At 44.3% G+C, this 22,814-nt stretch overlaps 1 protein-coding gene across 2 annotated transcripts in view; it reads left to right on the forward strand.

Moving 5' to 3' along the window:
* Nucleotides 1-3,129: 3,129 nt before the first annotated feature.
* rarga (retinoic acid receptor gamma a) overlaps nt 3,130-22,814 on the forward strand; it is a 38,156-nt gene continuing 18,471 nt past the window's right edge. The window contains exons 1-2 of one of the 2 annotated variants that reach the window (XM_071476253.1): nt 3,130-3,267; nt 10,490-10,861. In XM_071476253.1, the coding sequence (XP_071332354.1) occupies nt 10,693-10,861 (169 nt within the window). In that variant the 5' untranslated portion in view covers nt 3,130-3,267; nt 10,490-10,692. Of the gene's footprint in view, nt 3,268-10,489; nt 10,862-21,201; nt 21,711-22,814 lie in introns of those variants that run through there. The other variant, XM_071476254.1, reaches the window with a different exon arrangement.

Here is a 22,814-nt window from a genome sequence, read left to right on the forward strand (position 1 = left end):
ATTTCACACCCCTTTCTCTCACATTCCCTGTACCAGTGGCCCTCTCGCCCTCCAACGCCTCTCTCTTCCTCCTCCTCCTCCTCCTCCTCACTCCATCTCCCTTTAACCCCTCTAACCTCACTTCCTCCCTGTCTTGCTCCCTTCATCATCCCCCCCTTTCCTCCTTCCTTTCTGCCTTTCCTCCTCTTCCTCTGCCAGCGAGCCCCAGGCCTCTACTCCATAGTTCTGTGAATGCAAATACGGTCGACTCTAAAGTGGAAACACACGACTGAGTATGATGATTCCATGAATATTTCATATTTTCATAAACACACCCAGAGAAAGCTGAACAATGCCTGTGTTTGCCAGAAGACTTCCTGTGAGGAATTGCCTCTCTGTGTTCGACTTTTTGTCAGAGCACAGTGTGTTAGGATTGATGTCAGGGCAGTCTGTTATGATGTCACAGGCTGAAGTTAATGATTCGAGAATGGCGGGGGCCATAGGCCATGTTTCCAGTGGTGCCCAGAGAGAGAGATAGCACCCTGATCTATCTTCATTATCCCCCACTCTACAGCCTCCCAGACACAATGATCATAAATCTCTGCCTGGAGCACACTTCACTGACACTGAAACACAAACACTAGTAACCTCTGACCTTCTTGCTGCTACTGCCTACACACACGCTCACCCATGCACACAGGCACAAGCATGCATATGCACATATTCAGGGCTGCAGACGTTGCGCGCACACACACCCCCACACACACACACACACACACACACACACACACACACAGGCAAATCCCAAACACACCCCCTGCTCAAGCTCAGTGTCATAATTTAATAAGGAACACAGCATGCCCTGCGCACTGACACACACACGACTATCTTCATGCACTTGACTGCACATTCTGACACAAACACATGGTCTCAGTCAGACTGATGGCATCACACTGACTTGAAATTCACACTTCACAGTTCTCATCAGTCTGACAGCTAATATACAGTTAGCTTTTCTCATTGTCCTATAGCTGTATTTACCTTCTTGTTTCATGTTACACAATTGCTGATTTAGTACTGCTATGTAAACAGCTAAAGGATTTCTATTAGCCTTAGTGGCCTCATAAGCAACACATAAATCAAATGTAAACGAGATAAGGATCAGCTGAAGTGCTTTTTGCAGAATGGCTTAGATCCATGCTTCCTGAATATAAGGTTTCTGCAAAAAGGCAACAGTGCCTCTCACTGCTTATCCATTTATTAAGCCCGATTATGTGCTGGCAAATCCACATCACAAAATGCATGAAAGAACATTTCAGTAAGCTACTGTAGACCATATGTGGCTGTAAAGATTAGAAGCACATAGGAATAACGAAAGCGTGGCTGAGAGGTTTTTTATGATTATGATGGCTTGACTTTATCCTTGAGACACTTTGGGGTCAGTGTATTTGAGGATAAGATCTCTGCCTGTATCAGGCCAATTACTGAGGTTTACAAACACAAGCAGCAGTTATAGCTGGTTTTAAATGTAGCTGGGAAGACCAAGAAGAAGAAAAGTTCCAAAGGCTGCATTGGTTGGCATTCTGCTTCAGACTGTGAGATCTGGGAGAATGAAGTGATGCATGGCCAATATGCCTGAAGGGCATCATTTTAGATGAAGTTTCAGAATAAGTAGTGCATGTATAAGTTGGTTATTTTGAAAGTTCTTGCTGCACTTGCTTGGTTTAGACAGGCATTAGACGAGATGTTGCTCACTTTAGTGGGACAGAAACATGCATGTGTTGACACTGACATTTATGTGTTTTTACTCTAGAAGGTGCAGTAGATCTATGCTCTGCTGAAGTGGTAAAAGTGCCCGTTGAGGTACCAGTTGAGGTGTGCCTTCTCCTCCCAGTTTTGAGGTTTGAGGTGCTCCTCATAACCAAAACAACTTGAGAAACATTACATTCAGAAAAACAGGGCACACGCCCAGAACCACAAACACATAAACACAGATCTGAAACATATGATCTCATATATAGAGAGGGGCACGCTCAGGGGCACACCCAAATCTGTCGCTGCTGCTGCTGCACAGCTCTGCCATCTCACACACGGGACTTCCCTGCAGCTGATGTGCCACCACTAGTTTCATTTTTAGGTTCAACAATTCGCTGATTCTTTTTTTTTTTTTTTTTTTTTAAATCTTGACTTAAAAAAAATATTCCCAACTGCATAATGATTAGCAGGATGTCTTGTATCCTGAAAAATGTTAGCTTTGAAGGGCAGAAATTGAAATGGTCTAACAGCTGTCTTTGTGTCTTTCTTCCTTAATTAGTTTCAAAAGGATCCGCATACTTGTTGTCTTTAATATAATATCACTCCAGTAGTAGTAGCATTAGCATTTGGTAATAGTAGTTTTGATTTATTAACAGTGCACTGGGAAATTGTCATAGCAACATTGCAAGCAATGAAAAACAGAGCCAAGCATAAACATGTGTTACACAAAAACAGCACATACAGTACATCTCTGAGGAGACAGGTCATTATGTTGTTATGATAGGTTATTATTATGTTAATTCCATAAATTGATCACACCAGGAATAAACGAATAAATGAAACCACAGATGTTCTTGGAGGAAGAAACCTAATGGTGTCTGTGTTGTATCAAAACATCATAATATGTGTTGTAGACGATATCCAAACATCCTCTCCTATTAAACAGCGAACTTATTGATAAAACATGCATGATCTTAGATCATGACATCGCTCTGCAGTTCAACATGCACAAACAGTTTGTAGGTAAACCGGCTCTTTAGCCAAGAAGATGAAGGAGAGAAAAAGAATTCACCCGAGAGACAAAGAAGGGAGAGAGAATTAAAAACAGAAACTTAAGCTCTCTGGGCCTTTTTCTTCCCTCCAGGCATTTTGTGGCTTGTGAAAAAATGTGCTGTATATTTGAAGTGTTGGGTCACGTGACAAAGGAAGGCTTTATGAATCAGAGAGTATAATTATTTCTTAGTGAGTGAGAGAGTGAGTGTGTGCCTGTCTTTGGGGAGTGAAAGAGTGATTTTAAGAGGTAGAGACTGGGAGGGGGGAGGAGGAGGAGGAGAATGCAAGAGGGGGAGTGAGAGAGAGAGAGAGAGAGAGAGAGAGAGAGAGAGAGAGGCTCATTGCTGCTCTGTCTTTGCTGTCAGAAGGACTCTGATGAACGTACACACATCTTTTCTCCTTTTCCTTGGCTAGCTGCGCTCACCAGACAGTTCCATCAAGTACTTGATCTGTCCGTCTGCCTCATCAACACGAGAGCTGGTGAGTCATTTGTACTTAAAAAGTTTAGAATCGGTAACTTCAGTCATTGTTTGTCTCCCTTTCTTCTATTCACTCTCTGTTAACAGAAAGAGAAAGAAAGAGAGAGACTGCATTTTTTGGGAATGGGTCGACAGTTTTAATTGAAGTCAGAGACCGAGTTTGCAAGACACTTGAGAGGCTTCGAGACAATTACTCATTGTTTTCCCGAAATCTGACCCGATTTCCATGTGTAAACACTAAAACGTCCTAGCGCACATGTTTGTTTGCATGCAGTGTTTAAGTGTGTTTGTTTCTTTCTGCCTCATAATTGTGACACAGAGTTTATACGAAAACATATTTGAACATTTGTGTGTGTGCCTGCATGTGCCTGCGTGTGCACATATGTGCTTATTAATGAGTGTTTCAAGTGTTGCCTGTGGAGCTTTTTATTATTAGCATATGTGTGTGTGTTAGTGTGTACACGCTTGCATGTGTTTGATGTGTATGAATGTGTATTCATCAGAGGAGTCACCAGTCCTTGACCTGTTTTTTTTTTTTTTTTTAACAACCAGCATATGAACACTTGGAATAGAGAAGCATTGTTTTCCACATCTTAAACAGCAGAGGCTAATTCCTGTGGAGTGAGGTGTGTCTGCAGCTCTGGTCTTAGTTTACATGAAAGTTTATTCATTGTGTTCCCATAGTTAGAAGCATGTCAGTGAAGATTATTTATCGATGCTGGCATATGTGCTAGGTTAACAGGTTCCACTTGTTACAGCCATGTGGAACATAGTGCATTTAGTGCTGTGTGATTTGGATATCAGATAAAGATCAAGCACCTGATGTCAGAGTAGCTTTCCACAGTGCTTTGGTTTATTGCACCAGCAGTGACTGACCAGTGGGTAAAGTGCTGCAGCTGGAGTCCCTTGGCTTTGCACCTGCTGTCCACTGCTTATTTCCCCTGGTGGACCTGACATAAGTGTGAGGGACAATTTGATTGAAGTGAATTGCAAAAAACACCCACACAGCTGAGTGGGGGATTCCTACTTAAAGGCCAGTGATATCTGTGTGGCCCCCCTCTGTCATCTGGTCTTTCAGTCGGTGACATCTGGAGAGGAAGAAATGGAGCTCATCCCTCTCTTCAGTGAGCCACCCTTGGGTCTTTTTTGAGGGCAGGTTGTCCATGCAGAGCAGCTTTACCTTCATGGTCTTCAGTCACAGCTTGCTTGCTTGTCTTCAGTGACAGTTTGGAATCAATTATTATTTGTGTTTGCTGTTATGTGCTCCAGATGTGCGTGCATCATTACTCACGATCCCTGTACTTGTGACCATGAGTGTGTTTTGTCGTAGCTTAATCGGCCTCACCAAAAACATTCTCCCATGTTTGTTGTCGTAAACAATTACACATCAAGCAGCAGTCCAGCCTAAAATTCTTTAGTCAGTGCTCACATACTCTCTAACGGAAATAACTTCTTTGAAACAAAAGCATGAACGAGTTCATTTTTCTTGCACTGAAACAGTATGATAGTGGTAGTTTTTCACTCTTACAGTACATGCCTTAATTTCAGACATGTCTGGTATGGATCAAAATGTTAAATGTCATCAAAAAATCTATAAAAGCAGCATGAGTACAGACTATAATAACAACAATAAATAATTACTATTTCATTTTCGGACTAATTCAAAACCATTGTATAGGACATAGATATTCACCACTATATTTTTTTCCTTGTTTTTTGAACAAAATTGGAAAAAAAAAAACGGGTGCGCTGTGTGCTGATACTTTTCAGGTGGAGCCACTGAAACAACAGTTGACACATAGAGGCTTCTGTATTGCAAAATCTGTTCTTTGTGACATGACTTTGTGCAGTAAATCTGGGAGTTGTTGATACCTGTCGTTTTCTGGAATTTCTATAGCAATTAAGGCCAAGTGGAAGGGAGGAGTAAAACAGGTGGTTTTAGGGGAATCGTGGGGCTCTCTGCTGCCACACTATAATTAACAAGGAAACTATCTCCACTCCATTTCCTATGTCTATTTTTGCAGGTGTGCCGCTCTGATTGTGAGGATTTACATTTTCAGTCTGTCTCCAAGCCCTCATTAAAGGATCTATTGGCACAGAGTTTAACTTGTGTGAATGTGAGTTGTTTTCCATGTTGTGCTTGCATGTGTGTGCTTGGGCCTGCTTGTGTCTGAGTGGTGCTTTGACTCCTGAGGCTAAAAGTGGTGGTGGTGGTGGTGGTGGTGAAACCCATCCATTATGTATCTCTTTATACAGAGAAAGGATTGTTTTCTCTCTGAGTTGAGGAAGAGAAACACCTTCATAGCTGCCTGTCTGAATCTTCAACAGTTCCTCTTACAGTAATTACTTCACAACACGTGTTAGAAGTGCCAACTTTACCTCTCACTTCTAGAAAAGTAGCCATCACTATGATGCCACTTTAGACTTTGTTCTCTTGCTTTATTTCCTGTCTCTCTCTGGCTCTCTCTATTTCTCAAAATGTCTTACCATCATCTGTCTTTGCCTTTTCCTGTTGTGGTGTGTTTTCTAACTCTGCTGGACCCACTGCTGGAGTCTCCATGTTGAGTAGTCCAAAGAGCTCTACCACATCATGGAAACAACAAGCTGTCAGGATGACTTCATCATGTCACAAAGTGTTTTATGTCTTACTGTGAGTTCTCACTCTTTCCATACTTCTCTCCACCACTGCGAGTCAACACAGCTTGTTATGTGACATTATGTTTAAACAGAGAAAAGAGAGAACAACGAAAAAGGAATTAATGTGTAAAGATTGCATAAAGACACTCCCTAGTGGCACTCCTGAAAAACAATACATCTGTAAGTGACAAATGATTACACAGAGGTGCTACTTTGCGTTGTTGCTGTAAGCAAATACGTGTTTGTGTGATGCCAAGAGTAGGCAGATGTCAAACAAGTTTTGAGTGATGGTATGCAGATCTGTTTGGAGACACTGAACTGTCTGTCAGTATATGTCTCCCTCAGAGCCATTAGCCAGCCACTTGTTGAAAGACTGGGAGCTGTCAGCTCTACATCAGATAATAGTGTTGAGGATATTGTTTTCACAGCCAAATACTGCTGACGCCAGCGACAAGATCAGATAACGCTCTCATGATCCCATTTCAATACGAACATTTACTTTTATTTTTGTCACCTCTGAATGCATAAACAGATGAACAGATTCTGATGGCTCTGTGTGGGCATATTAGGCAGCGATGATGACACTAAATATTCATTTTGCTCCAAGCAGTTGGAAAAGCCAGTCTGTCAACTCAGTTAGGACACATGGACTGTAAAATCATTGTTAAACTGCTGTGGTAGTCTGACTTCATCCACAACCCAAAACTTAAACATAACCCTCTTTGCTTCAAGTCGTTTCCTTTACAAAGTTACTGAACATTCATCATTTTATGATGTTGACAATTAGAAGTCAGTGCCTGGAAGACATGCACAGTTTTCTCTCAAAAAATGAACAGGAGTGGGCAAGTCAGAGGTGGAAAAAGGTTTGAGAAGACTCTGTGGTTCTGCCAAGCTTTTCCAGCCAGGATACATGGTACACTTCATTTATCTTAAGGCTGTGACTTTACAATTCAATCCTTCAGTAAAGGTTTTGACTTGCAGCTCTGCCTGGGCTGATTGACACATATTTTTATTTTACTTTGCAGCATATTTCTAAAAAGAAAGTGCATATTGTGGTCTTCTGTGAAGTTCAGGAAACCTGTGGACTCACTCTGAATCTCAGAAAAATGAAACAAAAAGAAGTCTCTGAAGAGGTTGCAAAAATTTGACTTCAAAGGCAAATATCCACAAAGACAAACATACAATTATAACTCAGTATAACAACACGCACAGTTACTGTAAATTCTTTTGCGTTTTCTTTGACTGGAATAAGAAATGTCCTCCAGTAAACAAACCGGGGCAGTCATTGCACCCAGAGTCCTGCTCTTATACGCCGAGTAATCACCTGTGGTTTCTTGTGCTGACTAAAAAAAAAACCCGCTGCCTTTCTTGGTTGTGTAGCGCAGAGCTTCCTGAGATGCCGTGATTTATTTGTTATGTTTGACTGCAGTTCTTAATGCCTGAGGGGCCTCACTCCGTCACAACAGTTAAGGCACAATTGTTGTTTTGCACACAGAGGATTTGATACCCTTTGTTTGACAGACATTCAATCTGTGGGAACTGTTCTCTCTCTCTCTCTCTCTCCTTCATTTTGACTCTCGCCTGATCCTCTGTTCTGCTCCGTCTTTTTGTTGAAATCCAAACTCTTCAACAAACAAGGGAATCTCATTCTCTCTAAGCGTGCCTCGTCTTGTAGCACTGTCTTCAAAATCACTGCCTTGATTGATTTCATTTCATTTGCTACACGGCGTCTTGTCCTGATAAAAATCAATGGATTATCTCAAGTGTAACCAATGAGTCTGCTCTAACATGATGAACTACTGTGAGGTCTGACACTCCACTATTTACAGAAACAACCAGAGTAAATTTAAACTGCCACAGTGCACCTCTTAGGCAATGACGGAAAGTCCCAGCAGCAGCCGTGAACCCACCCATAGCTGGCCCTGGTGCTCCTCGCCTGCCTGGCCGCCTGCTGCCTCCTGTGTGCCCCCCAGGCTCAGGGGAAGTGGGGAGGCCCTCCATGCCCATTTGGCCCTGGCTAACAGGGGATGAGGTCACTCCAAATTCCCCTTATCCCCTTATAGCCCCAGACGGGCTGGCGAAGTGAGCCTACCACAGGACCCAACATAAAACATAAATGGCTCTGTAAAAAGCTGCTGGGCTGATGTGACTCATTAAAAAACACTGGCGCCAACTCTTTTATTAATTCATTATTGTGTTTGGGAAGAGTAAGGTTACTGGGTTCTGTTCTAAAAGGCTTCATTTCTCCTTGTGTTCTTTCTTTCTTAGTTTCTTTCTTTGTTTCATGGCATGTCTATTAATACAGTGCCCGTGGTTTACTGTGCTTAGGTGTGATTCTCCACTTGGTCTGAAGGTCTTGAAGCTCATTTTAAGATGAACTTTTGCATTCATATACTGTTGTTTTGAATGTATTCAGTCGTACTCACTGCCATGATTTCTCTTTTGCTCACACACCTTCATTTTTCTCCTTATCCTTCTTTTTTCTCCCAGCACTCGCAGACAGATTGTGCTGCCTTTATGGGGCCTGGTTTGAGTTCATGAGGCAGCTACCCAAACGGGCCAAACGCTGGCCAAGTACATAATCATAATACACACGCACACACACATTATGAGTATGTGCGTTGCTGACAGTTTTGTTTTTCCAATCTGTACCTCTTCTCCCATTAGGGCCACTGTGAAATCTGTAGTGATGTTTTTGTGTGTTAGCCACACAGTGGAACTGCTGCTTAGGGTCATGGTATGAATTGTATAAGCAGGAGATGGATGAAGATGGGGTGCGGGTGGGAGAGTCGAAGAAGAGAGTTGGGTATAAGGGGGGAAAAAAATCAAAGGTAGCATGGATGAGGATTTGGCTGGAAAGGGGAATGAAAGTAAGCAAGAAACACAGAGAGAAAGAGGGTAAGAAAAAGAAAGATGGCAGTATGGCTGTGTTGGCAGGATGGGGGTGGGTGCCTATTGGCGGCTGCTCCTTCCTGAAACGTGGCCACCCGAGCCTGCGTGAGCCCTGGATGCACATGTGGAACAGTTTACTGTAATGGAACTCTAAATTAGTGGTGGTTTGAAGCTGCCTGCAGCAGTAGGGTGTAATTAACTGGCTCTGTTGAAAGAGAAAGAGCCAGAAAGAGAGGCAGGGAGGGAGCCAGAGCCCTGGAAAAGGCAAGGGGTAAGAGGTGTGTGTGTGTGTGTGTGTGTGTGTGTGTTAGTGGGTGCTCTCACACATGTGTGCACTTTTTTTTTTTTTTTGCAGTGCTTGATTGCATGTGTATGCGCTTCAGACTGTGGTGCATATGTGTGCATCTTGGAAAGCTCTCCCTCTTTTTCCTGGGCACGGCGCCACCTCTTAGTGCCCCCCAGTGCCCAGACCCTGTCACTGTTACTCTGGGCTTTTTCGCACAGTTCAGCAGTTCACCGGTTCAGCCTTAGATCTTTTTTTTTCCCCCTCCCCTCATTTCTTTGTTTATACCGAATTCATTACCAAGATTTTTTCCCTGTCTTTTCTCCCAGATTCACAAGCCACAGCAGTTCCAAATTCCTTGGCTCTGCTCTTTTTCAAAGCCACATTTAAAAAACAAGCTGATCACACCACCCACTCATGAAATCACGCTAGGGAAGCGAAAGGCAAAAAGAAAACATGAAAAAGAAAATGGGAGGCTTTACCGGGATTTTTTTCCCCCTCTTGTATTAACAGTCAACAGTGGGGAATAACTGCAGCCTTGTCCACACTTGAGCCTGACTTGTCTGTGCCTACTGTGTGGAGTCAAAGTGACGAGCAGGCTGCAGGAGGTTAGAGCCAAAATGACTCTGTGGGATGAGAGCCTGACCTCAGGAGAAGATAGTTGGAAGTGACAGCAGCAGTTAGCAATCAGTGGATCTCATTTTCCCCCTACCCCCTACCCCCATCAACCCACCCCCGCCCCCCTTCTCTCTTCATGCTGCTCTGGACCCCGTGTCTGGGCCTCTGGTCCTGGGGGAAAGAGGCAGAGAGGCAGGCTGCTGTGCTAGGCTGGCAGCAGGAACAGAGGAGCTCTTTATAGTAGAGTTCTGGTGATTTAAATCATATGGCATAGCCTGGAATCACTGTAGAAGTCTGGAAGCTCTTCAAAACTGCAGGAACAAGAGCTCTCTCTCTTTTTCTTGCTCTCTTTTTTTCACCTCCCTCCCTCCCTCCCGCTCTTCCCTGTTATAACTTTTTCCAAACTTCTTTCTTATTTTCTTTTCTCCTCGCCCAGTCCCACTTTTTCTGGCTTTTCCTCTCGCAGCTCACTCATTCTTTTTCTCTCACGTCTTTATCTGTTTTGGTTCTCGCCGTCCTGTCCTTCCTTACTTCCTTCTTCCTTCCCATTCTCTCATACCTGTTTGTATGAAGTTTGCACATCCTTCTTACAACTACGGGTAAACTATTCAAATATACTACGCAGATGGACTCAGAGTTGATGTGAGGTGAAATGTGTTTGTGGAATCCATAGAGAATCTCAACACAAATCACTCATTCTATCATCGTGTTCATTCAGAAACACTTTTTCACTGTTTTATGTGGTGAATATATTAGTAATAAATAACAAATTTCTCTGCCTTCTTTTCCTCAGAAAAGTGAACTGGATGACTCTTCTTAAGTGGAGTACGACCTTCCCTCACTAAACCAAAGGCCCCATCATCGCTCATCCATTCCCCACATCCTGAGAGTCTTCAGAGGGCCACGGATTTCGACTTTGCCAGGGAATTCCAGGTGTTGTGGAAGCCATTTCTTTCACCTAGCGTCCTGCTGCGGACCCCTGGGGGCTCTGTCGCCATGGCTACCAACAGGGAACAGCAGGTGGGTCACATGACTGGCTTCCCACCTGCTGTCTACCCCTTCGCCTTCAATTCCATGAGAAGCCACTCCCCCTTTGACCTGTTGGCCAACAGCAGCCTGTTTGGGAGATTTGGTGCTGACCTGCCCAAAGAGATGGCTGCTCTCTGTAAGTAATTTTCATCACAGTTTGACTTTTCCTCGCTCTCGTGTGTCTTTTTCCATCTCAATTCAAACTACATACATGGCCCATACCTTTCTTTTATTCAAGTCACATTAAACAACTTGGACTAGGAAAGAGGAAAAATACAGCTATTCAAATTGCACTTAATTATGTGTAATTTTGTGTAGATGGAAAACTTAAGGGTCTGTTTGTGATATAGGATGAGTGGTAGCGAAAAAATCCCCCAAAGAAACCGTGAGGAAAAGTCCACTTTCATCAATACAATGATTACTCTGCTGCTGTGGTTTCCTTATAGATGCTTGTAGATGGTGTGGTCATGACCACAAACTCTGACTCTGGCTGCACTAGTGTGTGTGTGTGTGTGTGTGTGTGTGTGTGTGTGTGTGTGTGTGTGTGTGTGACGGGGCTTTTGTGAGGCAGGCAACCCACAAGTCTGCAATTAGAGACAAAACAACATTCTTTGAGTCTGAGGTGATGAGTGCTCTGAGCATCAACAAATATTTGAAAATGAGTGCAATTGCAATTTGAAGATTTTTTTTCAAAATGAACATACCACATACCTTTTTTTGGAAGGAAAGGTGAGCTGAACACTGGATTCAAACAACCAGCATGGTCCTTTAGTTTCAGACTTGTAGTTGTAGACTTAACCACAGGGGGCACTGTTGTATTCTGAAGGCCTGGGATGGGATGATGTATGGAGCGTTGAGCACAAAGAGGAGATTGTTGGCAATCCAGAGTGTTTTTCTGTTATGGAAAAACTAGGCAGATTACACAAAGGCTGCCAACAGACATTGCTCATTGTTCAAAACACCTACTTGTTTGAAAATGCAGTTTTTTAATCAGCATCAGGATTCTAGGTCAGAAAATATTCTTGGATAAACAGCCACGGCTGCATAATTAGCTGCTGAGGATGTTAGTGAGAGAGAAAGGAAGGCAGAGAGAGAGAGAGAGAATAGCAGGAGCACTCATGCCGTTACTGCATGAGGTAAAGGTAAGCAGGAGAGAAATCCTATCTGGGTGCAGGGTCGGCAGGTGGTGGTGGGTGGTAGGTGGTGGGGAGGCTATAATGGGTGTGGGTGGCAACAGCTGAGTGCAGAGCCTGAACCCCCCCCCCCCCCCCCCCCCGTGCATGCAGTCCCCCTCTCTCCCCCACCACAGCATGCCTGAGCACCTCTCCAGCCTTTCAGCCGTCAATCACTACCTCACCCCAACCCCCACACCCCCCTTTTTTTCTGCCACTGCCCACCTAATCCTCAAGGTATTTTTCACAGAACCAAAGCGAGAGAGAGAGAGAGAGAGAGAGAGAGAGAGAGAGAGAGAGAGCACCTGGGGGTAATGTCCTAGTGTGGTGGAATCCAAGAACACACCCTGCTAGGAAAACACAGATACACACATGCAAACACACCATCAGAGACAATCTTCCCACTCTTTCTCTCTCTCTCTCTCTCTCTCTCTCTCTCTCTCACACACGCACACACACACACACACACACACACACACACACAGACACACACACACACACACACACACTCATACACACAGCACTTCTTTCATCGAAAAACTAGAAACATACCCCTGACGCAAAGTGAAATCCCAGCACACTGACAGATGGATTCTTTTTGGTTTTTACACTGGCATGAGTTAAAACAAAAACAAGTATCAAAGCACAAACATACGCAGGCAACCACATGCACTGGGCCTTCATACATGACTGCTTGTACTGACACATCCACGCTGGCAGTTGTATCGTTCACAAGGGTTAAAGACTGCAGTTATTTGGTTTAAGCTCTGTCCTAGAGCTAAGTCAGGATTATTGTGACAATTAACTCTAACTCGGCTTTATGTGTAGAGATGGACTTTTTATTTTATTTGTACCTCTGCATTAGCTGATTCTAGTTTTACAAATCAATGTCAGTATTAGAGATGCTGTATATATTGTAATATTAGAATCAACATTATTATGAATTTGCTTCTAGCAGACTCAATGAGCAACAAATTGAAATAGCTAATGAATAGCTAAGCCAATGAATATTTGGCTCATTATCATCAACATTGCCCATTCATCATTATCAATTAATTGGCTTTTCTTCAATCAATCGTTTAGTCTATATATCACAAAATAGTAAAAATGCCTATTGTAAAAAGCTTGAATCTTGAAATGGCTTCTTTGTCTCACCAGAACCAAAGCGTTGCGTGTTTTCTTCTTGACACCTGACTTGATGATTAACCAGTTGTTGTCGAATGATTAATCAATTAATGGACTAAGTGACTAATTATTTCAGCGCTACACATGTCTATTTAATGTCTGTCTTGAATTGCACTGTGTATGTACTGAAGCTCCTACAAAAATACATTTCAGTATCGTTTGACAGAAAACTCTCAGCTGTCGGTATCACCTTTAAAAACATCCTTTTGCTGTATCCCTTGACAAGGAATGTTACAAGTCATTTTACTGACAGCAGTCTCATTCCCCACTCTCTTAAATGTTTGCAGGGAAGACAAAAGGCCTTGGTTTGGACATTCCCCAGGCCCTGTTTTTCTTCTCCTTCTACTTTTTCTCCAGCAGTTGGCTTAACAGGCCTGCTCATTGTTGTCAGGGCTGTCTGTAGGCCAGACTGAGAAAATACCTTCCACATAAAGGGAGTAGCACTGTGGATATTTCTGTGTGTGTTTGTGTGTTTGTGTGTGCAGTAAATAGGGCTGCATTCTTGCTCAGCTTCAGAGCACTGGGTGTAATTGTTGTTAGAAAGGTAGCCCGGGTGACACCTACCTTTGCTGGGTGTGCACGCTGTACCGACAGGTCGGAGCACCTCCCATGGCGGCGCTCTATTTTGGCACCAGAGTGTCTTTGGAAATACCTGTTTTACACTGAGGTGGGAAGAGACAGGAGAGGGGAGGGATGGGGTAGGCTGACTGTGTTTGCACATGTAGAGATAGTAGGCTTTTCTTTATTCTCAGTACACAGGAGGGAAGTGGACCCAGAAAACCTCAGCGCTTCACTTCAACCTTCATGTCATGTGTGAATGAGGTTCACTGATCATGTGGCTGAGCTGCAAGACTCCGATCCTCACCACCCATATCTTTACGAAGACACAACGGCATTTGTTCATCCATGAGAGGGTCTGATGGCTCTCTGTGCAGTGTGTAGCGGAGGCCGTTATCAGTTGATCCCTGTCATTATGGGAGTCCTTCAAACAAACAGTTGGAAGCCCATTAAGGCCACTTACTATGTGATAACATCGCCACTGAGCCCTGAAACACCTCTCTAAGCTTTCACCAATCAGGGCCGGAGCCCTGGCCCCAAAGCCAACCACAGGGATGTTTTGAAAAGCTGGTAGGTCATTTCCTTCAGCCCACATGGCTCGGTCCAAAATCTGAAGTCCTTTGCGGCACTTGGACTTTCCATTCAGACTGTAATTTCTAGCTTTATGTTGAGTGATGTAAAGAGAAAAGCTCATGAGAGGCTCAGCTATGAGAGTCTGAGCTGCATCACAGTGGGATGAAATTAAAAGCATTGTATTAATAGAATGGAATGAATAGCGTGTTGAAGCTTGTGTAAAAGCTGCCTGACTCTGCTCAGCTGTGCCTCTGGTGGAGACAAGGTGAACAGTTGTTTATGTAAAGTGTGTGTTGGGCATGGATTTATGTGCCACACACACATGCACAAACATTAGCATACTGGCTGCTAAGCAGATATACATGCATCCGTGCGTGCACACTCAAACCCACGTTTCCATACACACACACACACACACACGCAAACCATTAAGTCAGAGAGGCTGTGAAAAGGACCGAAATGTTCCAGCAGAAAAAAAAATATCCTCATGCAGAGTGACATAATTAAAAACACTCATTGCATTCTTAAACGCACACACACATACACACATAAGGAGGTCATGTTGGCTTAGGGAGCTCAGGGAGTTGCGTAAAGGAGCCATTTTGTTGGGAAATGTGGTATGAGAGGGAATGTTAAAGCGAACCTTTAAATGGAGGAGAGGGACAGCGGGGAAGGATGTCGACTAGCAGAGTGAAGCCTTCTCCACTGGAGGGGAAGCAGAGCACAAACAGCACATTGTACCTCTTTATTTATTTTCATAAAGGTTGAAGTGCTGGGTTTCAGTCCGTCCTGGATGGAGGTTGGTAGGTATGTGGTTGATGATGTAGGTTTGGATTTGTCAGGGTGAATATGTGGGTGCTTATGTGGGTATACTGTATATTTGAATGAAAGGAGGGAAGGAGACATAACAGAAGGAGAGCTATGTATGGATATGAAAAAGATGAACTCAACCTCACTACCCCTCACTTCCTTGCAGGTACAAGGTTCCTATAGAAAGACGAAACCTGCATCTTAGTTTTTTTCTTCTCTTCCTGCAAGCTCTTTACAAAATGTGATGACATACGTGACCATATATGACCATATATGACCATACATGAGGTGTGTGAGTTAAACTGTGATGTGGTGGCATTTGTGCAAGTGCATGATGATCAATAGGCTGTTTTGGTTTTGGTTTTTTGGTTTCACGGCACTGATAAGAGTAAACTGGTCGAGAGGGATAGTGAATGAGAGGTCCTGACTCAGACACAACTGATGAGGAGAGTACAGGTGCAGTTAGGGACAGTCCAACTGAGCCAGTGAAGAAGAAAAACCACAATGGCTAACACAGTACCAGTGGTTGTTATATGAGGGAAATGCTGTGCTGTGTGTGTATTGAAGGCAATGTTACCCGACCATTGCGGGCAACTCTAAACGTGCTATCGGGTCAACCCAGTTTACGCTTCAACTTTGAAGTTGTACAACAAGAGTAAGAAACAATGAAATGGTTGTCAAGTTCAACATTGCCTATAAAATAGTGAAAGAGGAACTCCTGTTCACAAAAAAAAGGTGTGACCAAATCATGTGCTGGTGCGAACGGCTGAGAAAGTTGGTAGCTCCTGTGTTACCAGTGGGAAAGTTAGTCTGGAGCCCTGCCTCACTTTTGAAGCTGAAAAGCTCTCTGAGACACCTGAGTGTTCACCTTACCGTTTTGAGAGCAGAAGGTGATCCATCTCCGACCTCTGTCAATCTTTGTGGCATTTACTGATTTCTGTTATTGGAGGCGCAGAATAAATGGGCTGAGCCTGGGGTGAAATGAGGATTTCAAAGAATTTCAGAAAAACTTCAGGAATGACACATACATTTGAGATTGATAGGAACCTCTTAGGATTGTAGGCATTAATAACTCAGTTTATTACAAATGTAGTCCTAACATATGGACGATAATCATCACCTTTCATTGTAGTGAAGGGGATTTGTAATTGGTAATCGTGTATGAGGTGTATTTTCATACATAGCAATATGATTACTCCTGATTGCAGGTGTTATATTATCATCTTCACATACTGTGTTTCTTTCTTGGTAAAAAAACACTGTTATATTTTCAGAGACCTTATCAAAAAAAGAAATCAGTCCCAGATCATTTCTGACAGTAGCATAAAAGAAAACCTTGATTAGTTCAGAGTTGTGAAAGCCAGTACAACATCAAATTATAAACAATCCAGTTATTACACTAAGTCAGTCTAAGCAGTGTTTCATTTTGACTCTAGCATTTACTGTTATGAGTCCTGCAATTTCATCTGAAAAAAGCACCGTTATAGAGCCATCTGCTCGCTGGCATCTCTGCTCCTGTGACCATGATCTACATAGCAAATTAGCAATGCTGGGACTGGACCATTTGTGTGTACTTGTGTGTGTGTGATGACAGCATGTGTAGCGCTGTTTGGCTGCGTCCTTGATCTATCAGTGAGACTGGAGCCTCCTCTGCTTTAATAAACAGCTCTGCATCGTCTGACATCCCTGCTTTCATCTCCCTAGGCGACCGCTGGCCTCAAGATGACAGGCGCTCCGCTCCTTTTTGGAAATCGATTCCCCTCTCAGTGCTTTTTTTATTTTTCAAACCACTGCTGGCCCTGATTCTCTAGATGAGGGTGGGAAATGGACAGAAAGGCCTGCTTTGTTTATTTTTCCAGACAATTTAAGCACCCACTGAAGAAGTTTTTGTGAGTGATAGTGAGTAGAATATCTGCTCCTCTGATGATATCCGCCTAAACCCTGCCAGCTTATGCACTCTTGAGTTCCCTTTCCCGCTTCTCTCTCTCCTCTTTCTCTCTTTCTCCTCAGCCTTCACCTTGGATTTCCTTTCGTTATCCGTCTCTACCAGTTGGAGCCAATTTGCTGTTAAGTGCTGGAAACTTTGCGTGTATTTGTGTATTTGTGTGTGTGCATGCTTGCGTGGGCCTGCATGTGTGGAAAGTCAGCAAAGGTTGGTGGTAAGGGAGAGGCCACTGAGTGTAATACAGCTCTGACATGATGACAGATGAAGATAAAGAGGCTACTATTAAAAATGGGAGGTGTCTGTTTTCAGATGGGCCTTTGTGGGCACGTGCAAGACCAAGAGCGCGCAATGGCGAGAAAGGAGGGATGGGCCTTGAGAAGGCGTGGGAGGGCACACAGGCACAGGATGGGCCTATGAGAACAAGACAGGGGTTTTGTATTTTTGGACAAACAACTAAAAGATCTGTCTTTTTTTTCCCCCAACAAACACGGGTAGCAAAATGTCATGACAGCGCAGTCAGAGTGAGAGAAAAAGACAGAGAATGAAAGAGACTTTGCTGAAAGATGGCCAAGACTGATAGTGCTCTGAAGAGTAGCTCTGTTCGGCCTCTGGTGGGACCAGCATGTGAACAGAGGCGAACATGGCTGCTGCTGAGAAACAGACTCTCTCATAAGTCATGCCTCACTTTCCCCAGGTCTCCTCCTCAGTAACACATCAGGTATCTTCCAGAGATGGATAGTGAGAGAGTGAGGTAGATGAATGGAGAAGATTACATGTCTTGTCAGAGCTGAACATGTGTAAAACCTGTGGCTGGTGGAGCAGTTGATGGATGTGATGAGAAAGAACGCTAGGATTGTGCTCTGTTTTCGCTGATGAACAAAACAACACAGCATCACTTAAATAAGATAATTTTTTTTTCAAATGAGTGAATGAAAAAGGCAGAAACTGCATGAATCCTGTTTGTTAGCTCCTTCATTAGGCAACTTTAATTTTAAAAACAACATGTACAGGATTTGTGTGTGCATTTTTCTGAATGTGTGTGTGTGTGTGTGTGTGTGTGTGTGTGTGTGTTCTGAGTAACCTGAGTCTGGCTGTAGTGGGAGGGCGCTGTGGACTGGTGTTCAGTGTCTCTATCATCACTGGCAATCTGTTTCAGCATGTCCACACACTGCACACATGCTCACATCAGCAATGGAAAAGCTCTACATTCCTTTTAAAATCACCACGCTGCGTTTAGTGCGGAGGCATTTAAAAACAAGCTGTCTTTATTGCCTTACACACCACTGTGTTGTTGACTGCTTGCCTGGAACCTGAATGACTGTATACAGAGGAAGTGACAACAATGTGAAATATACGTCTTATCTGTAATTGGCATCGTAGTGTCAGACGGTAGTAAAGCCTGATTTTCCTAGGCTCCGGCCCACGTGGCGCTATAAGCAGACTTCAGCTGACTGAGCTGACTTCTGTATAGATAAAGAGATGAAACATCATAAATAGAAAATCCTATCGCAGAGGGAAACTGAAAATGTTTTGAATATGTGTTAAAATCGGGCCTAATCAGTGCAGTTAAACATGATCGAAAGCAGCAGTCACACAGAATGACCAGTAAGTTGGCAACCACTGGAAATGAAACATTTCCAAAATGAGAAACAAAAGCAAAGAACTTTTTCAACCAAGGCAAATCATGCAGTCGGGAAAAATGGCCATAGGGAAATGGATGAAATGGGGAGAGTATTTGCAGAAACAGTGGTGGTGGTGGTGGTGGGGGGGAGGAATTAAGGAGAGCAATGCAGAGACTGGTGAGCCAGAGAGTGAGGGAGAGAAGGAGGGAGGGCAGGATAAGTTTGGGGGGAAAGTTAGTGGCCCAGTGGGGGTTTCTTCTAGAGTTCAACCTCTCTGGCCGGGGAAGGAAGGGGAGGAGGGAGGGGAGGCAGGGACCGGCCTGGGTCAGCAGCAGTATGGAGTATGTGTAGATTAGATGTCTAAACTCGCTCCGCAAACCCTCTGAAGCGCTGGAAGACTTGCAGCTCGCAACGCTGTGTGCCAATAAGTGCAGAACCTGGGGTTAGTGGTCTGAGTTACAGTCTCAAACACAGTAAAAAGAAATGTCAAAACCAGAAGAGAGTCAGATATGGGCCATAAATCTCCAAAAACAAAAGAGTTTCAATTGTGAGCACATGATATTATAAATCGATTGCGTTGCAGCTCGGCGGCCCAGAGAGCAGCCCTGGCACACAACGCTGATGTTACATAGAACATTTGAACACCAGGGGATTAGCCAGTTTTTAGTTTCCAGGATGCTGTATGATACTAGCAGAGAGAGAAAAAAGACAGGAAGGAGACGATAGACGAGTGTGAGAAGAACGCTCATGGATCATAAAAATGTGACTCAGGGCAGTGATGATTTAATCTGAAATGCATCCAGATCAGGACTTTTTTTTTTTTTTTGATTACTGTGTAAATGGGTGGAGAGGTAGAAAAACAAAGTGAGTCATTTTTTAACAACAAACTGTTAGCAGGAGCATCTTTGACAGATAGCAGTTGGTTATCTAGCCTCACTGTTCTACTCTTGCCATCATAAAGCTTCCTCTTTATGACCTGACAGCTGTATGAAGAAACACATAAAAACTACTCATGTTGTTTACTGTTTGATGCAACAAAAGAGCTGTGAAATGTGTGTCTGTTTGTGTGTGTGTGTGAGGACTACCAGCCATTGTGTGTGTGTATGACTCAATGTGAGTGTGCCACCTTAAGAAAATAAACAAGAAGTCTCAACTGGAGGAATCGCTTTTAGGTCAATAAACATTTTAATCTAAATCATTCAAAATAGCCCCTGAATGTGAAAGTATGGTTTCTTTCATGAGACAGGAAAAAGAGTGAAGTGTTAGACAGAAGAGGAGGAGTGAGGGAGGGAGGGAGGGAGGGAGGAGGGAGGGCAATGTGTGTTTATGGAGAGCGTAGCCAGCAGCACAGATTGACAGGAAATGGTGTCTTTTTTGCCTGCTGGGTTGTACCACTTGTACTGGTCTGACAGGGGGAGATGAATGTGTGGGGCACACAGACTAAAGCCATTCTATTATCATATATCTCCCATTGTATCTGGCTGTTTGCTTTAGCTCAGCCAGAGTCTATCTGTCTGCTGAGCAACAGTTAGAACCAGTGACAGGCTGTTTCATTGACCGCAGACCGCCTATTGATTTCCTTTGATTTACCGTCACTGTGAGGGAGCTGTTGTGTTTTAAATTGAATTGTTTTTAGCAATACACAGAACAGCCATTGTTAAAGAAGACTAAATGTGGAAGGCAGAATTTTATCGTCAGAGTTTCAATGATACGGTCTTGTGATCGTTCAGGTAACAATTAACTTCATCAAATCTGGATCCTTGCGTTTCTACTTGTCTTTGCAAAGGTTGCTCAGAAATAAATCACAAACAAGGTCAAGTGAACCTGTGAGAAGTGTGTCCAACACATGGTGTGTTTGTATATAGGGGGTATTTGTCTGTGTAAATGCACTGCGGGGATTGAGCAAGGCAACCCTCATCCATCACTGTTAAAGCACTTCCAGAGGGAGAGACAGAAAGAACTGCCCATCCTCTGTTCGCTCAAACAGACAGAGAGGAGGGAGGGATTTACCCTGGCATCTGGTTTCTGGGTTCAACCACAGCACAATGTTCTTTCTCTCTCTGTCTCTGGCTCTCTTTCTCACACACACATACACACCCGGCCAGTGGCTGGACTTTAATATGGTTATGATTAGAGACGGGGGCTCAGAGAAGGGAGGGGAGGGGGGACTCATATTTACTGCAGGGGAATTGGGGGAGGTGCGATGTAAAGACAGACAGAGACAGGGGCCAGATCTGAATGGGACGCAATGTGGGGGGTGGGGTGGGGGGGGTGGGGTGGGGGGGGGGGGTGGGGGTGGTTTGTTTGTGTTTGAGGCTGAAATATGAAACACAAAAACAGCATGGACAAAAAAGCAAAAGAAGAATGGGAATAAAGTTTTGTCCTCTAACCAGATCACTTCTATCTCCAGTGCAGGCTCTGTTGGTCGGCCCCCTCTCCCTCCCTGCTCACCCCCCCCCCCCCCCCCCCCCCCCCCTGGGTTCCTCTCTCTATCCCTCCCTTTCTGGCATTCTCTCTCTCTCTCTCTCTCTCTCTCTCTCTCTCTCTCTCTCCACCCCCTCTCAGAGCGTCGTGCCGAGGCAGTTGGTTTGCTCCGCCGTGTCTGGGGCTCAGAGAGAGCTGTGAGAGGCTGTTATTTAGGTCTGTTACAGCAGACAGGGAGCAGCTCACCCAAGGGCAGGGGGAGAGTAGAGAGCCAGAGTCACGCTCAGCTCAGCTCAGCCAGGCAGGAACCAGATCTGCATTCCAGCTGAGAGGGAAAGAGGGAAACTCCTGCATCGACAGGAAAGGAGAGCAGAGAGAGTGACAGCGAGAGATAAGTGAAGGGAGGGAAGGGAAGGCAGCAGATCCAGCTAGCTGTTGCTGCTGTTTGTTGTTGTCACTGCTTCAGCGGGTGACGTGAGCGGTGGAAGCAGGGCAGGACGCAGGCAGGACTGAGGGCTTGTAGTGATTTTTGCTGAGGGCGGGGGGGTGCCATGTTCGACTGCATGGAGGCTCTGGGAATGGGCCCCCGTCAGCTCTATGATGTCACCAGCCGTGGTGCATGCATGCTGCGGAAGGCGAGCCCCTTCTTTGCAGGGTTGGACCCCTTTGCTTGGACGGGCAGTGCCAGTGTTCAATGTAAGTGGCATCCTGTTTGTATTTCTTGTATGACACAACCATGTCTCTCCCTGTCCCCCTCTCTCTGTCTCTCTCCCTCTCTCTCATGTTACTGGCTTGTTTACCCCTCAGGGCTCAGCCAATGGGGCTGCTGTCAGGGGCTACAGAGCAACACAGGAAAAGACTGGGACAGACAGTCTCCTCTCCTCTTCTCTTCTCTCCTCTCCTCTCCTCTCCTCTCCTCTCCTCTCCTCTCCTCTCCTCTCCTCTCCTCTCCTCTCCCCCCTCACAGCCCACAGCCAGTTTGAGCTGCTCAGTCATCTGAAAGAAACTCTCTGCTATGATATGATATGTGCCTCTGTGTATGTATGTGTGTGTGTCCATGTATGACTTGTGAGTTTGAGTCCATGGAGTCAAGTTTCAGCGACAATGTGAGCCACCTGAGGTTTGACCTTGCCAGGTGCTGTATACTGAAAACAAAAGTATTCACAGATAAAAGAAAGAGGAAAGGGTTGGGGAGTGACAGGAAGAGAAAACACTGATACTTGGGACACACTCTGTTTTGTTTACCATCCGTTCATGGTGTGGGTGTGACACTAGAAGTTTGGTTTCTGATGTATTTCTCATGAATGACAATGACAAGTGGAGCCTGTTCAATATTACAGAGGTGAAAAGTTTTGTGCAGGCCACTCCAGTCCTCATAGGTCCGAGGTTTGTTTATGCTTCTGGATACTAGATGGATAATGATATTCCTCTTGAGCCAAACAGCAATGAATTACTAAGTAGATGAATTATTTAATGGATAACTAGATTCATAAATTAAAAATATGGGATGCATACAGAGTCTTGAGAATGCAAAGGGATCTTCTGGCCTGCTTTCTCTTTGCTCTTTTTTCTCTGTCAGCTTTTCATTCGACAGGCCTGTCTCTGGACAGACAAAACTGGGGTCCATTTCCATACACTTCCAGGGGGCCGCCACTGCTGTGAGAGAGCGTGTGAGAGTGGAAAAGGAGTGGGGGTGTGTATGCATGGTATGGTGGGAGAAGTGTGGAGGGAGTCAAGCCAGATATGACAGTGGAAAAACAATCAAGAATTAAAGATGGAGCAGTGGGATAAACAACTCAA

The sequence above is a fragment of the Trachinotus anak genome, unplaced genomic scaffold (assembly GCF_046630095.1).
Source record: "Trachinotus anak isolate AG129_WGS33_773 ecotype Australia unplaced genomic scaffold, CSIRO_AGI_Tana_v1 ptg000004l, whole genome shotgun sequence".
Classification (NCBI taxonomy): Eukaryota; Metazoa; Chordata; class Actinopteri; order Carangiformes; family Carangidae; genus Trachinotus; species Trachinotus anak.